This window comes from Tinamus guttatus, unplaced genomic scaffold, assembly GCF_059628265.1.
Source record: "Tinamus guttatus ecotype Peru unplaced genomic scaffold, ASM5962826v1 Tinamus_guttatus_pri_ptg000115l, whole genome shotgun sequence".
Classification (NCBI taxonomy): Eukaryota; Metazoa; Chordata; class Aves; order Tinamiformes; family Tinamidae; genus Tinamus; species Tinamus guttatus.
This window is the reverse complement of record NW_028288649.1, coordinates 3327774-3345930: the sequence shown is the minus strand read 5'-3', so window position 1 is coordinate 3345930 and position 18157 is coordinate 3327774. Positions and strand designations below refer to the sequence as shown.

At 39.6% G+C, this 18157-nt stretch overlaps 1 protein-coding gene across 2 annotated transcripts in view; it reads left to right on the top strand.

Annotated features, from left to right (window-relative positions):
- The window catches only part of TMEM108 (transmembrane protein 108), a 146613-nt gene that overhangs the window by 56152 nt on the left and 72304 nt on the right, over nt 1–18157 (top strand). For both annotated transcript variants that reach the window (XM_088521111.1, XM_088521112.1), the window contains one exon: nt 17789–17870. In XM_088521111.1, coding sequence (XP_088377237.1) covers nt 17831–17870 — 40 coding nt within the window. In that variant the 5' untranslated portion in view covers nt 17789–17830. The remainder of the gene's footprint in view (nt 1–17788; nt 17871–18157) is intronic.

The window sequence follows — 18157 nt, the reverse complement described above, 5'->3', positions numbered from 1 at the left end:
ATGGGTAAGATTTTTAAGAGTAAACTCCATTGTCAACAAAAGTTTTGAATTGTAGGAATCTGAATTCCATTAAATGTGGAAATCACTTTTATTAATAGGAGCTAGGCCCTTAAGTCTCCTGTTAAGATGTGGCTTCTTGCTTTTTCTTCTCAGACTTTCTTTTCCTTGGATTTTTTTTTCTTTCTGATGTAAACTAATCTTGGAATTTGCTTGCCGTGATTTACAGCAGCATTTTGCTCCCCCAAAATGCGAGACTTAACGCTTTTTTTCCATACTGCAGATCTGGTTTTGCTGCTATAGTTTTGGAGATGGAGATGGGACGGGGCTTGTAAATGCATTACTGAGAATAGTATCACTTTTGAAGTAAAGCACTAGAGATAATTAAGTAGAACAGTGTTGTAAATCAGTATGGCACTAAAGGGCATGACAAAGGCCATGAAAAAGAAAGGTTATAAATTGGGCAGTAAGAAATTCTAATTGATCATTATGTATAACCTTAAATAGTGTGTCCAGATTTCATTTTAATGTTTCTTGTAAGCCAAACATCCAGTACAATAGTGAACTCACTTTGATAAAATAGAGTCTAGAGCTCTATTCAAGTATCCAGATTCCTGTAAAATTACTCTGTCCAATGATATATTGCCTAGTGTTTGGCCTATCTGGTTTAAAAAGCACTTAGGGCCTACTCTCAACTTCTTTTAGAAGGATGTTCCCAGGTACATCTAAGCCTTTATGACATTTGCCTGGTATTTTGTCTTCTTAAGTGATTGCTCTTGAGTGTTTTGTTCTTGATAACGCAGTGTCATGAGCTGAGTGCTGTAATTTATATGCAATTGCTCCAGACACACCATAGTGAAGAATATTGTCTTCCCACTTTGTAGAAACAGTTGGGTTTGAAGGTAAGGCATTAGGCTCTCTAAAAAATGTCTGTTCAATCTTAGGCTTTCCATGCCATCAATGTGGAGAGATGGGCACCTGCAGAAAGTGATCCATCCTACTGTAAGATAGGACTTAATCCTGGCTGTATTGAGAGCGGATCAGTTACCACCCAGAGAGCCCTGTCGTTGTCACTGATGTAAAAGGAGCCGAGACAACTAGTTTACATGAGATGCCAAACTTTTACATAGGTAGTATTAAGGGAGGTAGTATTAAAGGAATTGCCTCAATTCCTTTTCTGCTGTTGAATGATAATTCCTCTAGACTCCAAGAAGCAAGAATTAATGTACTTAGCAGTAATGCCACATTCTGTGGCATGCATATATACACACACAGATATATATGTGTGTGTATGTGTATGCACACACACACGCATGCACACATGGCTTTTTCCACATGTTATACTTAGCACAAAAATCTTCAAGTCTGGAAATTTTCACCCCTGGAATAGGGGTTCCTGCGTAGTCATTGTCCCCAGTTATGAGGGTTTTTGTTTGTTTGTTTTGTTTTGTTTTGAGAACAGACCTAAGTTCACTTTGCCCCTGGCTGTCTCAAAAACACAACCTTGAATGATAAGCTGTGTCTTAGCTATGCTAGATTTAGGAGCTGGATTTATTTCCTGGAGCGTGGAGCACGGCACCACAGTGTAGGTCTTTTACTTTCAGTTGACTCAGGATCTGAGCAGACTACCATTTCCTCTATCTGCAAAATAATATAGAATATTTCTTCCTCTTGCCTGGGATTACAAGCTCTTGACTCCTTGGGGAGACACTTCTCAATGCATAGAAGGTGTGTAGCGGCAAGAGTTTCTGTGGTTCCCAAGACTTTGAGGTATTCCATGTTGTGTGCATGGTGACACTGGGACTCCACGTACATTCAGGATGCTTTTATGGTGTTTATGGCAAGGAAAGAGTATACTGTGGCATTGACTGGAATCTTCCAATCAAATCTGGGAGTCTTGGAGTCAACTCTTTGCCATCTGCAAACCTGTGAGCTCTCTTCACTCTCACTGTCAGCAAACCATTGTCCATATAAAAACCTTGCAACTAGCTCTGCGGCTTTGCATGCAGGGCCTGTGCATAAGATCTCTGACAAAATGTGCGTAAGTCTTTAATGGACCATCTCTTGGTTTAATGTTATCCAGAGAGCTCAGAGTGCTAAGGGTTATGTGTGTGTGCAATCGAAAAAACACAGTGAGGAAATAAATGAGTTTTAATGCTATATGATGTTCTGCTTCAAATAAATAACTTAATATTCATGAGCCAGAGAGAGCAAGAGAAACCAAGTCCATCAGACAGTGGACGGGGCACTCACATTACACGCAGAGCACTCTGGTTCAAGCCCTTGCTGCAGTGATGTGTTAATTATTTAAACAAAAGGGAAGACCTCAGCAGGGCAGTGGAGAAAGTTTGGTATAAGAACACCTCTGCAGAGGAGTGGTTAGAGAACTTTGCTAAGTTTGCATAACTAGCAAATTAGCTATCCCAGCTGTGTAACTTAACCATCAAATTACAGCGTGGAACCTTATTTTTTTTTTTTTGAGAAAAGAATTGGAATGCCATTTTTTTCATTCAAGAAGAGTGGGAAAATATTTGAATCCTTAAGAAAATAGGGAAAGGAAACATATGTCACTAAACCACACTGTAAGTTGAACACACCAGCATAAACTGTTACTGCAGTACATCACCTACACTTCCATTTTGCACTGCTACAAAGCACTAATCAGAGAACGGGCAATGCTAGGTCAGCCCTACTTTGCAGTGTATCTTAGACCTGTGAGCTAAAGAAGAACAAAGCAGGCCTAAAAATTTAATTCGTGCTTAGGAAGCCATTCTTCAAAATATGTAAGTAGTTGAAATTGGAATAAGAAATTATCTCACTTGATGATGCAGCTTGATGCTTGTGCCAGAGTCTAAATAAAGAGAGCCTGTGCACATCATAAGATCTCCTACTGACATATTAATACATGTTTGACCTTCTTTAGGAGCAGTCAGTTGTCAGTTAAAATGTCACATACCCCAGATAAGATAAATCTGACTATATGGATTTTATCTGCATTCATAGCAAAATAGGAAAGACTGAGAGAGCACTGGAGGTATGAGGAATGAAGTTTGCAGACTGAAGTTTCTATGTGTTCTAGGTCACTTGGGCAGTCTGAAGATGAAGGTATGGTCTGTTTTTCCGATGTTTGTGGTGGGAAGGATCATACAGAATTTTTATTGATTCATGTAAATTGCAGAGGTAGTGGATTTCCAGTAGAACACATGCAGAACTAGATCATACAAGTAGGTTATTAGGGAGTACCAACACAAGATTAATTTTTCTAAGTGAATTATACAGACTTTTTTGTCACCCTTAAAATATCTAATATTGACCACTGCTAACAGCAGAACATCACATTTGGTGGACCAGTGTGTTTTGCAACTGTATTTGCACTATTGATCCAAGAGGTTGTGGTTATTATGACAAACCCCACTGATTCTTGGTGCGAGAGGGCGGTAACACAGAGTGCCATGAGAAGATGCTGCACAGACAAGAAACTTGCCTTGGTTTTGGTACCATGTACCATGCTCACTGAGCTTAAAAAAATCATAAATGATTTATGTAAAGCCTCTCAGCCTCTCAGCCCTAGCAGACTACAGCACCAAAATAGTCCTAATTTGCATCCCTCTGTGTTCACTTTAGCATTTGGGTGAAAAATAAAGTGGAAGAGCTTTGCTCTACCATGTTATCATGTGGTCCGTCATAGTCCTACCTGGTGGGAACAGATGTACCTCCTTCTCCTTCTTTGGAGAGGCCTTGCAGGGCTTTGAGCCTTGAAATGGCTTATTATTTATCAAATAACAGATGTCTTCACAGATTAGCCTGGCTGAGCAAAAACACAATCACACCAAACAAAAGATGATGATTAGCTAGTTGAATAACAATAAGCAAACTCCAATGCAGATGCACAGGAAACAACTAAAGGATCAGACACATTTCTCTTTTTCTGTGTTCATTATATACATTCATTTTTACAATGACATCTTAATATTAAAGCTCTGATTATGCTACACACTGTTTTGAAGCTTCTAACTGGTCATCTTTTACAATTAAAATAATATATTAATATTTCCTCCAATTACATGCTAATAAAAGATGTAATTCAATTTGCATACAATTAATGCATTTGTTGCAAAAGTATTCTGTAAGTCATTAAGTCTATTTTATTTCATATCTTTAAGTATTTTTGCAGTTAAAGATTTGAATTCACATCTTTCAATAGGAATGAAGAACTATGCAAAGATAAATTTTGTAAATCATAGCACACCTCCAAGAATTGCCTTCTTCAGACAAGAATTTTTCCTTGCATTATTTGGAAGGAAGTATCTGAAAAATGAGAGACAATCTCTGGAGGACTTTACCTATTTGATGGTATTAGATTAATTCCTTGAAGAGGTCCAGATTCCTGATGGATTTGGTGGGTCAGAGTCTTCTTGAATCTGTAACAGCATTGACAAGGAATATATTGACTTTGGATCTGGTAAAGGCAGTTGCCTGCTGCCCTGGCAACTCAGTAAAAGCCCCTTTGGTACCTTTCAAGGTGAAAATTTCCAAACCTGAAAAAAATCTGCTACAATTTCAGGCTATATTTTTTTCATTTCAGTAAAAATAATTCAGGAATTTCCAAGAAAAGAAGGAAAGGGAGAAATTCTTATAAAATATATCTCATATATATATAGTATATATATATATACACACACATAATATATGTATCCCACATGGTGAATCAGGAAATTGAAATTTCATGGAGAGTGGAGGATGAGGGATAAAAACTTGAAGGAATTATGGATGGAAGTCAAGGTTACAGGGTTTTGAATTTTAGTAGAAAGCTGTGCAGATTAGACTGAGTTCTCATCTGAAAAAATCTGTGTCTGCATATGCTTATTTCAGTGTTGCAGCTCAGGTCTCCTAGGATTTTGTCAGTAGTTTCCTGCAAAGCAGGGATACAAAGGTTGCAAACACAATCCAGGTGGTTGTCTCACGTGTTGAAATGATTAAGAAAGAAAGGGTAGAATTGGGCTGCCGTTCTGTGCAAGGAAAACGAGGTATGGGACAGAGACGAGTAATGTGGTGAGACGCCGAGAGAAGGAGCAGAGAGGAGCCTGAGGAGGAAAGGGTGGGATGGAGAAGAAGGGATGGTGACATACACAGGACAGAGAGAGATTGATGAGACAGAGGTGGCAGAGACTTGCAGCAAGGCAAAGTCGAGGGAAGAGCCTGTTAAGACTGGGAAATAGAAAGATGGGAAATAGAAAAACGTATTTTCACACCTCTGGATTCCTTGAAGAAAAGCACTGTGACATCCCCTGGCTGAATGCTCACCCATCCCTTTTCTGACTGCCTCACATAAAAAGGCAGTAAGTTCTTTATTGATAATCATTATGTCAAGTAGATGTCTGGGTTAAGGTTCTGAAGACTCCAGTTCTCTAGAGGATTGCGTAAGTATTAGTATGATTCTGTAATACAATTTCTGAGTTGGGATCTTTATTCCTCATTTTGCTTTGTTTAAAGTCATAGAAGCTAATCTTAAAAGATGGATAAAGGTCTTTTAAGTGTGCAAGGCAAAACTCTCTTAAGCAAGGAAAGATTTGAGTCAACACTGCTCAGATAAATCAGTATTTTGTTTTATCTTAGTAGTTCATTGTGTCACCCTTTCCTCCTATAACTGTTCATCATTTCAAATGCATCTCTGGAGCCAGAATTATTAATTTTCTAAGGACCAATTCTGTGCTGTCCTTACTGTGGCATGCAAGCACTTTACAAACATTGACAAATTTATCTTTTCAGTGTACAAATAAGGTGAAGTGACATTATACACTGGGGAAAATTAGGTTCGGAAAAATAATGTCAAAAAAGGGACATTTAAAATATATGCCCAGCCTGAGAGGTTGGTGCCCCAGTTTTCCAGAAATAGCATCTGATCACGTTTTCTTTGTTCTGAAGTCAGCTTTTGCTGACTCGGTTGGGCTTGGACTTGCTCCATATTTCCACAGACCAGAACGCAGGTGTTTCAATGCTCTGCTCATAGGACACGACGAAGATACAATTAATGACCTCCTGTGTAGAGTCTGGGTTTTATGGCTTGCTTGGCATCAGACACCGAAGCAGAGATGGGGTCCAGGTCCCCAGGGCAGTTTCTGACTGCCCCAAGCATAAAAATGGACTTTCTCCAAGCCATTGCCTCATTCTGCAACGCCTTGGATGGTGAGGCAGAGATGAAGCAAATAGCAGGTTCCTTCTTGACATGACCTTGGGTCCTTGCGTGCGGTCACTCCCTCTTCTTACCGTGTCCAAGGCTGGGTTACACTGGGCAGGAAAAGAAAGAGCGGGAGTTTATTATTTAGATTCTCCCATGCTCGTCTGGTGCAGAATTTTCCACTGCACAGATAGGTTTACGAACCCAAAGCAGGAGAGGAGCTGCGGTGTTACTGGAGAAGGGCTCGTTGTCCATCCCCGGGCTGCTGCACCATGCTGTTGCACAAACTGTATGGGCATGAGGAGGGGGCTCCGGGTCGTGTGACAGAGCCAGGAGGGACCTCTCCCACCGTTTCTGCAGGGCGTTCTGGGCGTGGGAGAGGTGGCACGCTGCTCCCAGCCTTTAACAGTCTGAAGCAACAACACAAGGGTGCAGTCAAGCAGGGTGTAGGGAAGGAAGCCTCCTGTTTTCCAAAAAGATTTTTCGAGAGGAAAACAGGGCCAGAAATATAAAGTAGCAGGTTTCAGGTGCACAAATGCAAGTTAGGATCCACTGGCTTTCTTTGGGAGAGAGGAATCTCTCTGAGTTTTGTACTCATGAAAATTATCTTCTGAGAATCCAGTGTCCACCAGATCATCCTGTGTGCTACCCTGCATTTTACACAAGACCCTTCTTTCCCCTTTTCTTTGATGAGCTCATCGTCATATTTTCAAAATCCAGTTCAGTTAAGTCATTTTTTGACAAGGACACTAGAAACACTCTGGGTTTGTGCCTAGCAACTCAGAACATGGGTTAGCCCATTTTAATTACAATCTAGAGGAAAAAAATGGCTGACACACTGGAAACTATCATCATTGCCTATTAACTGAGGTGAATCATCTGGGCAGATGTTTATGTATCAAATCTACCACCTCAAATGTGCAGTCTTAGGGATTCTTTGCTGCCCAAGCTGTTTTTTCCCCTCGGTTAGAAGATGAGAACAGCTTTTTTTACGAGTGATCTTTGCTTGCACTGTTCTGCAAACCCTGGGCCAAATGCTGGGCTCTGCCTTGAAACCACAGCTCCTGATGCAGTCGATGAGTTCTGCTGGAGGAAGTATTTCACGTTGCTGGATGGTAAAGAAGGGCTTTCACTAAGCGATTAAAATAAGTTGTGCATCTGAACATAATCCTGCCTGACAGCATGACATGTTTTCAAATGCCGCTGCTTGAGATTTCCCATGTTCTTTTATATGCATTTTCTTCTGGCTTACCTGCACATCTCTATGTGCCAGCACCCGAAGCTGTCGAAGGAAGGAGGATGAGCTGTTTAGCCAATAGCAGTCTTGCTAGCTGGATAAAGCAAAAAGGGAGAAAATAAGATGCACAGTGATCTGTGTGCTAAATCCACCCCAGAGCTACCAGACCTGTCATGTAGAGCTAAATCTCAGACTGTGTCATTATCGATGCCAGGTTAACGCTGGAAATGCCCCTGTATATACTGTTCTCGTCTTCACTCCCCTTCTGCCACACCACTGAAGTTAATTCATCATGTTGACACAGAGCAGGCCATTATTATTCAAAGTTGCATAAAAAGTGAAATTGTACTGAGTAAAACCAATAAGCCATACTGCTCTGACATTTAATTTTCTTGGAAACTCTTCCCATTGAACCAGACAGGCCTGCATACATTTTCAAATGAAATTCGGTGTTTGCTCTACAATAACCTTGCACAGACATGGATGAATAATTCGGAAGTTATTGAGGCTCCCTCCAAACCTAAATGTTTATGGGACTATATTTCTGTTTGATGCCATGTAAAACTTCCATTTTACACGTCGTGTTTCCAACACATGGTTTCCAAAATGTTCTTTTGTAAGAAGAGCTGCCATTTATGCTTGAAACATGGGCCCGTAGACCGTGTTCTTTCTAAAGCCAGTTCTTCCTCTGACGTCATACCCTGAAGCTGAAGGTTGCGGGTAAATAAATGGCATCCCTTGAACTAGACACCGTCCTAACAAATGCCGATAAAATGTTGCCTAAGCTAGCATACTCTTTGGCTTTCTAGTGGATGTTGATCAGCCCTTAAAAGCAGAGCAGTCATATTTCAGAGCTCACTTTATCTTCCTTCTCTCCTTACTGTATTGAATGTCTGATTAACAGGTAGTAAATGGCTCTGTTAAAAGGAGGTTTAACCAGAGAGACAGGAGGTCAAGCCATCAACTTATTTGCCATGGCACGTGACGCTGAACATACCTTTATTTCTGTATCCATCCATCCAAATCTTCCAACATTTTCTCTTCTCTTAAAGCATGTGTTAGTGTAATTTCATACAAGAAGCTGCTTCAGTTTTTGAAATGATAGGTGATTTTTGAAGTGATATGCCAAGGTGAACATGTGCTCTAAAATATCTGGTCAGAAGGAACTAGCAAACATTTCAGTTTGAATGGCCTAAGAAATAACGCTCTCACAAAGGGCAAAACGATCTGGCCAGGCACACCAGAAGGCTTTAAAGACTATACCCTTCATGTTTGTTTATTGTGTCTATATTTCTACTAAAATATTGTTACAGGTTATGTTGGTTTTGTTAGGAAGGTATGCCACGTTAAAAAAGAAATAGAGTAATTTACTATTAAATATATTAATGCACTATTGAGATGAAATTGTTAAGAATTCAAAAGGCAGTTATGTTTTCCTACCAGGCTTTTCAGCTATAATGAAATGTTTCTTTCACTGTTAGGTACATTCATATGCCTATTACAACCTGTCATTGTGCAATTAGATCCTTGTGCCATACCTACACATTATGACTAGAACTGGTCAAAAATATTCCACTGAGCATTGCTTTAAGAATATTCTTATTTTTAAACACATATTTTGATGGGATTTTAAGGTTATTTATATTTTCCTTTTAGTGAAAAAAAAACAGGAAAAACATATATTGTGTGTGTTTATTCCTTTTTTTCTTTTTTTTTTTCCTCCTTTTGGCACTGGAGAAGCATGCTGCTTTAAATAAGGGAATGTCGAAGACAAGCAGAAAACATAGACATCACTTGCCCCATATATAGAAGGAGATGCACATGTGGAATTCAAAATTGCAATAATGGCTACATTACTTTTTATTTAAATTTTTAGCAGCAAGGTGTTTATCTTCTCCTTAATTATGTGACAATGTTTGATAAATAGAAAGGGCTGCATTCAAAGCGTGTTGGTGAAGCATCATGACCTGATTCAGAACTTCTGTTCCTCACTCATTGTTAGTTTTTGGAACGGCTGCTTTTTGTGGGATTGGATTTAGCAGTTACTGGAGTTAAAAGGAACATCAATGTCCTGTGTTGGTGATCATTTCCTTCATGCTTCATAGGTAGAGACTAGGCAGGGAGTTTGGAGACATACCATTATAAATGGGTCTTGGGTTGAGTTTCTTTGTATTTATCTTACATCAGATCAGTTGAATTTCTTCCAGAGATAGCCCAAAACCTGGTCTTGACTTTTCTCTTCTTGTATCTCCTAACTGTCTTCATCTCCAAAGCATCTTGAAGAGTGTTATAAAAAGGCCCTCTTTTCAGTCAAAGTGTACAAAGCCAAAACTTGGCTCATGAGAAATTGTAAAAGCAATTACAGTTACTCATTCTTCCCTCCACTTGCATCCTATTAGTTCACTGTAAATCAGATAATGGTGATGCAGAATACTGAGCCTCCTGTTTGGGAGGCCCCCTGTTTGATTTATTAAGGGTTATTTATTTAGGCAGGTAATCGTGTTGTTTACTAGAGAGAAGGATGATCCTGCAATTAAAATGTTAGCCTGAGCAGTTTTTCTTCTCTACTACATTTTCTTTAAAGTCATCTAGAGTCAGTATTGCAACTGTGTTTTCAGTGTTATGATGCAGGTGTTTTTAACAGCAGGGCACCTGCTTGCATTTCTAGATGCCCCAGAATTTTGGAGAAGCTTGTCTTGGGGCCTAGATTTCAGATGTGCTGAGCATGCATACTCCTGTGATTACAGTTGATGCTCCCCACTGCTGAAAATGAGACACAATCAATCAGTCTCTGGAATACAGTGTTGTGAACAAGAGAAATTAGAACCTTTGCTATACTTGAAAGATTTGATTTTTGTCAAGCAGAGCAGTACAGAAAACCTGATTTCAGCTGCCTCCCAGAGGCCCTCCCTTCCTCAGCTCTGACAGATGTGTTGCAGGGCCAGGAGGACCACTTGCTTGCCTGCTATGCAGCAGAGCTCATGTTCCTGCATGTGCTGCACAGTGGGAACCAAGGAACAGGCTAAGACAGTGGAGGGGAAGTTAACCCCTGGAAGCTCAAGGAGCCTCGTGGGCTTTCAGCCCTCTGTAGCCAGCTAGGGAGCAACCCCATGAGTCACAGAATCATAATAGTTGGAAAAGACCTTCAAGATCATCAAGTCCAACCATAAACCCATCACCACCATGCCTGCTCAGCCATGTTCCTAAGTGTGTCATCTACCTTGTGTCCCTGTGGACACTCGTAGTGGGTCCCAGGAGGAGCTGCAGAGTTGCTGGTGTCCTACCCTGGGGTGGCTTTGTGTGCTGAGAAGGGCTTTCAGCTAGAAAGCTTGCATTGATTGTAATGTTTCCATATCAAACAACGAGCAAATCACGCTGTCCAACGCTTCCTGGGCAGATGACATTTTCGTCATGTACTGGATATGACATTAAAAGATTTTCGTCGGTTTTAGGTCCCATAGGAGCCATAAAAAAAAAAATTGCCAAATTGCACTTAAATTGTCATGTTTCATCAAAATAAGTATTTTCAAGAGGACATTGTAAGGTTCTTTCCATTATGGACTATTTCTGTGCTGAATTTAAGCTTTCTTGTCCAGTTGTTTCACTTTTTTTTTTCCTGTTTTTTAAGTTGCAACATGAAAAATGCTCCTCCCCAAACTCAGAAAGATTGGACTTTTTCCTGCATACAGTGAGCAAAAATAGCACATTTCAAGCTGTGCCATAAGATTTCAAAATCAAAGATAGGTCTGAGATTAGTGACTGAAAAGAAAGAACTATCATTGAAATATTTCTGTAGCTGTACCTCAACATATCATCATTAGTTTTCCCATTGAAGAAAATTTACAAAGCACATATCTACATATGTGAGGTGTCCTGGGAGAAATGTGAATGGCTCAGTTGCATGCCATATGTCTGGTATTACAGCTAGATAGGGAGGATTTTCAAGTAATTCAAGTGAAAGAACTTCCTCTAGCTGGAAAGAGGTATCCTGGTGATGCTGATGTAAAAAAAAAAAAAAAAAAAAAAAAAAAAAGGCTTTGTAAGCAACAAGGGACAAAGGGACAAATGAAAAAGTCTCCGTGGTAACAGATTTGTTGTAAAATAAACATATTTAATGGTATTCTGTAGTTCCTTAAAAATGAATACAGTACTTCCGTCCAGTGACAGTTAATTGTAAAAAACAGACTGGGACCTGTGGGACTGTCCGTTGTATTTTTGATGCATATTAACTTGGAAACAGTAACCAATTTATTAATTTATGATTAGTAACTGTAGAAAAGTAGGTTTGTATATGGTATAACTGCAATAAAATAATAACAAGCACTAAGCAGCATAGCAATGTCATAGAGAAAATAGAGAAAATTATATTGTTACATAAACACTATTGGATCCAAACTCAAGCCCGCAAATAGTTTTTAAATTCATGAAGGAAACTTCTCCTCCTCCTCTTTGATGTGTATATTGACCAAATTTTAATTATCGCTATAGCTGCCAAGTCAGTTTGATCCTTATAAAGATGATGCCTTTCTCTCCGAGCTCCAAAGAGAAACCACGCGGCACACATGCACACACACACACACACACACACACACACGCACACACACGCACAGTGAGTCCTTTCACTGCGACCTTGGGAACAAGGAGCCACCTGGACCTTTGATGTTCAAACTTGTCTCCCCATAGAGCTGCCTTCAGAAGTGTTTGGTAATGGTAGGTAGCTGGAAACAAAGTTAATAAGTAAGGTCCTGTGCATGGTTGATGCAGGGTGAAGGAGATTTGGTAGCTAATGCTTTGTAATTGTTGCAATGTCTGTCTCTGGGACTGCTCTGTTGCAACCAGCCAAAGCTGCGACCCAGTCTGTGGCACTGCCCTGTGACCTCTTTTCCAGAGGGGTGACAGTGCTGAAGTTTGCCTGAGAGCAGGCAAATATCCAGGCAGGAAAAGCTCACAATAATGGTCTTTTACTTACAGTCTGGTGTTTTTCCATGCAGTTTTCCCTACCTGTGCAACACTTGCCCCTGGCTCTTTCAGTGACTGATTGTAAGATTACCGCAGATGCCCGAGTATTAGATTGCCGAAGGCGATGGCAGTGTTACCTGGCTTTTCAGAATGAGGTTTTACCGTGGCTGTGGTCACCTGTACTTTGTGCCTCTCTATTTCCATGACAGTGAACCCAACAGTGTAACCCTTTCCTCCCTGCCCCATGCATGGGCTTCTGCCAGGAATGACATGTGGGTGAGTAACGTGGAGTTTGAAGCACATCCTCCACTCGCCATGCTAACAATAATAGCCATTAAGTGGTCATACAGCCTAGGACTTCCTTGGGCTCCCCTGCCCACAGAGGGAATATCATGGTTGAGAGGAGGCCCTTGGGGACACTGTGTTTATGAGTCCCTGTTTTTACATAGGATGTGAATCCTGTGTGTGCATGACTACTCCTTACACGTGTGTGACAGGTCTACACAATGCTACCAAGGCTGGTGCTGCTCAGCTGTGGCATCCTGAGGGAAGACCCTACTCTTTGGAGATCTTAGGAAGGTGAAGGATGTGCAGTTTTGAGGGTAATGGTGAAAGTTGATGAAAATTGCTCTTTCTGGGATCCACAAAAGGAGTGCAAAAAGATCCAGGTATAAAGGAGACTCTGACGTTTAAGGAAATAAAAATATCAAAGAAGCTATACTCAGGGGTTATGAGGAAAGATGGTAACTGGGGCTGGCGTGTTCCAAGCAGTGGGAAATAAATCACAGCAGACAATGTAGTACATGTTGAACAAGAACACAGAATTCTTGCTGGAAGGAATCTCATAGCTGCAACTTAATCATCTTTTTATTAGCATGCCCTAAAGGTTTGGGGGATATAAATTTTGCAAAATAACAGCTGGATTGTGGAAGTAGGCCACTGAATTAAGAAACAAATCACAAAAACATGAAAGCATAAAGTTAAGCTTCAGCCCTGTGTAGTCAGGAGGAATACAACTGCTTCCTTCTGATGAGGCACACTTGAGCTCTGCCTGAGCTGGTAGCCGCTGGGTTACAGTGGGTGAAGACCTTAGTCCTGCAATACGGGCTCCGTAAATCTGGGCCTGAGCATGAGGGCCTATGCCTTTTCCCACAGGACCTTCCATGAAAGTCCACTTTCTGGTCAGGATCCCTGGCCCCAACAGGCCATTTTGAATTCAACATGTAGTGCAATGAGAAGAGGTGAGTTGGCAAGAGTGGTGAAAAAAGAGGAGTTCTTACCTTTTTGCTAGGAGGCATCTATTGTGGATTTAGAGGACCCCTTGCAGGAGAGAGTCAGAGCTCCCTGAGTGGTGAGTGAAGAGCCTCTAGTGTAAGGCACTTGTTGAACATTACAGGACACTGTAGTGCTAAAAAGGTCAACACTGTGTTTGTCTGATGGGTCGTTCAGTGAAGAAAATGGGAGGTGGAGGTATTTCTGTCTGTCTTCCTCTTTCATATTCTGCTGCAGCAGCAATAGTGTTGCTGAATGTTGTCAGTAGTGCAGCTTCTCCTTTCCAGAGCGATCCACAGAGGAGAGAAGACTGCTAGTTGTAAATTAATAAAGTTTAGTGTGTTATCCAATCTTAACCGCCATCCCTTTTGCCTGTCTCCTCTTTTCACTGTTTCTGCATCTTCTTTATTTCAATCTTCTGCTTTCTGTTTGACAGACTCCCAAAGGCAGCAAAGGTTGCCCATCCGCTGTTAGGTTTGCCTCTGTGCCTATCTGCTGTTCTCCTCCATTTATTCTGTAATTTAAAACACTGTTTGGGGTTCTTTTTACTCCCATCAGACATAAAGAATGACGGAGCATTCAGGGAACTATCAGCTCTTTTGGACTCTTTTTGTCTTCTATTCATCATTTTGTCTTCATTGTCCTCCTTAATGTAGCTGAGACATTGAGAGGATCACTTACTGTGAAAGACAATATTGCTCACTGTCCACAGAGACGTCACACGTCTATTCAGCCTCATGCATAAGGCGAACTCTGTGTGCAGTATTTTACACTACAGGGGACAAAAGATTTGAACCCTTTCCAGATAAGTTAGCTTATATTTTCAAATGCAAGTATCTTAAGATGAGACAAGGTAGCACCTTTTCAGTACACAGATTTCCTCCAGTTTTGAAATTTTGAAGATTAGTCTTTCTAAATTGAAGTGAGTTCAAGTGCACAAACTTGCACTAGCTTTATTCCTATTCTTCAAAATATATCAGTACGTGAACCAGTGTGAATTATTATACAGAAAAAAAACCTTAAAAGCCATAATTAGACCTCTATTTCTTACACTTCAAAGGAGAGTCAATGGGTGTTCAAAGTTACTGAGATTGTGCCTGTTTACTTAGAGACCTAAAATGGATCTAGGAACTCAGGTTTAAGAAGCATTTTTTTTTTTAAATCTTAATCTGATATCCAGTGTATTTGTAAAACATCATTCCCTCTGATGCTCAGAATGACTCATCAAATATTGAAGCAAAATATGTTTTAGAATGAATATTTTGTAGAAACGTACTCCTGAGAAAACTCAATGAAATGTTTTATACTCAGAGTATAAAATGGGTGAAAAATTCATACTAAAATTAGATTTTGAATCATTATATTTTAGCATACATTGTTCACATTGATTTTTTCTGGTTATTTTTTGATTTCTGTCTACTTTTTTTTTTTCCTTATGGATGTTACATTATTATTTATTTAAAACAGGTAGCAGTACCCTGGTTTTATGTTAATATGCCCAATGTGAGGATCTGGTTCCATGTCTCTATTTTCTATCTGTATGTATATGATTGTGCTAATCTGTTAGTGCCTAAAAGTGCATGCTCCAGTTCTTAAGAAAACCTTGGTTGGTGTAGTGGAGTCCTCTCAGCTACTACTCAGCATGTGACCTCTGTTGCTTGTGATAAAGAAATGTACTTATCACCAAAAGCCTACAGAAGACTTTCGCAAGCTAAAACCTACAAAAAACAGGTACTTCTAGGGAAGGAAACTTTCCATTCAGTGAGCTTGTATGGCAGTGAGATGTTACTGGAATGTCTGGACATAAATTGATATTCAGAAAGCAGGTTTCCTCTGGAGTATTTCAAACTGACTGTGAATCTTTGCTTTCCCTCCTTAGACATACAGACGGTTTTCTATGACTGAACTGTGATTGGAAGTTACTAAAACTAATATTAGTGTTGAAAGGGTGGCAAATTTAGAAGATGTTAGTATAATATGTTTGTATTTGCTTTGTAATAGTACATTCTGCCTTTCATAGCCAACTCTGAGACATACCATGGTAGTAAGTGACTGGGCAATGAAACAGACTGATGGAATTCGATGCTGATAGTCGCAAAGTGCCACATGTGGAAAGACACAATCCCAACACTGCATGCATGCGGATGGACTCCAGAGGAGCTTTTGCCTTGTCTGTCAGACAAAGCCTTGTTTTGCAGGCATCTTTTCCCCGTGCAAGGAAATAAAATGTATGAACAATGAGAGAAAAACAACTGATATATTCCATTCAAGTTTAAATTCACCACTAGGTCATGCCAAGGACTTTGAGAAAATTGAAGAGACTGTTGTTTAAAGGCAGCATTTGGTTTATTCAACTTTACTGAATTTTCCATGTACGATTTTGTGGTCATATAGTCAAGAATATAAATTTTCTAACTGAACATAACCAAAAAATGTGGTGAAAGATTTCAAGTGGAAATCTGTATATGCACAATTTCCTTTTTCTTAGCACAGCATAAATTAACATATTTCAAATAAAAACAGTTTGAAAGAATGATGTCTGAACAAATAAATGAACAAACAACAACCTACAATTTATTTTATCCACCATTACAGAATCTATAAGCAGTATGCCTTTAAGCATTATGGGCAGCATTAGCATGGGGATGGAAGAGAAATAGGAGTAAATTGCAGTTGACTGGCAAAAATCAGGCATTGCATCGCAGTTGCCAAGCATAGTTTAAAGTATTCCAAGCATTTGACACATGACATGGTTTTAGATGGCAATTTCATATTCTCCTTTATTTTTCACTATATGTGTAGCACTTCAAATTGGTCAGTAAATCCTGTAAATCCTGTTTTGGCATAAGCTGACAAACAAGGCACTCGGGGATATGGGAATCTGCATTGTAATTAGCTTATGTGGTTCTGATCCTTTTCTGCTTATATATGTATTAATATCTTAATGGTGAGGGCATGCTAAACACACACATCCGGGATATGTCTGTTGGAAAAGTGCTGTCATAAACTATTTGGCATCTATTTATGCATAAAGACTGTCTGCTTTGTTGTGTGATAAACCTTGAGGAAAAGGGGAAGAAAAGGAATTCCCCAGCGAGTTCTCATGGCCTAACATTATCATGAGCCTAACTCTGATCCTTTTTAAAAAGTTAATGAATTAATTCAGAGATGAATGCTTTTGTTTAGGAGAGAGCAACTACTTTGCAATATGGAAATTTCTGAGAAATTTCATTTCCATAATGTTCATTTTTAAGTGGAAAATAAAGCATGGGAGAATCCCAGAACATCATGTGCACATAAGTCGCTCTATCTGTTAATGTAACAAAGAAATGAGCATCTTTTGTTATGGAACATGGGCAAGAAAAACGACAGTCCTGGGAGGCTTCACTATGGAAGTCCAATGCAGTTCTGTCTTCACAAAATTTTCAGCATCTCTTCAGGTCAAATGTGCTATTTTTTGGCTTGACACGTTTGTCTGATGCCTTCAAGACTGAACCTTAAACATACTCTGAAAGATTTATACAGGAGCACGTTCGAATGAGTCGTACATGTCCTGAATAGTTCAAAAGATCAAATGATGAACTGAAAATGAGAGGATACTACATACTAGTTAATATTGACAAGAGGTGTTTTAGGAGAATGATCTGTGTGTCCTATCTCTCTACATTGGTTATGAAACTTTAGCAAATGCTTTTTTTTTTTTAAGAAATTAAATGCAGTTTTCTTTTGAGTACTTGGTGAGATGTTACTCCCAGGGGTGTTTGGGAACTGTATCTGCTTTTCACTTCCTGTTTATGCATTTATGTTCCTCACAATGTGAATAAGTAATATCAGTGTGAATGGGATTTATTCTTTCTCAACATTTTTAAGCCAAGGTGAAAATTATCGGTGACATACTCCTTATACTTTATTTACTTGTGTCATTTTAGAATTTCCCCCTTTTCTGGCCACTGTTTTACACACTTCACTGCCAGCTGTTGGAGAGGATGGCTAAAAAGAGCAAAGCACAGTTAGGCAGACAGTTTCCCTTTGCTAATCAATATGGTTTTCCTGAAGCTTCGTTTTACTTTGTAAACTGGTATAGTAGTAAAACATGAATCCTGTAATAAAGCACATATTGTTTCTTCTCTTAATTTTCCTGACAGAATCATGAATAAACTGGCAGACCAGCAGGACCACATGATACCATGAAGAGAAGCTTACAGGTCCTCTATTGCCAACTGTTTAGTAAGTAAATATTCTTTTTTTATATATACTTCCTGTAAAAAAGGAAATATTCAAATTCTTAAGTAAGATAGTGATATTTAGCAAACCACAAATCAGGGAGGTTCTTAAGCATGTACTTTGCTTTAAGTGCATAGAGTGAAAGTCAGATTCTCATGTTCAATAAGGTACTTGAAGATGTAGAAATAGCAAGTTGAAGGTGATTTTGCAGAGTCCCGTACAAGGGGAGAAGTGTTTGGCTGCACCAAGTGATGGGGAACATGCTCAGAAGAGTGAGATCAAGAAGTGGA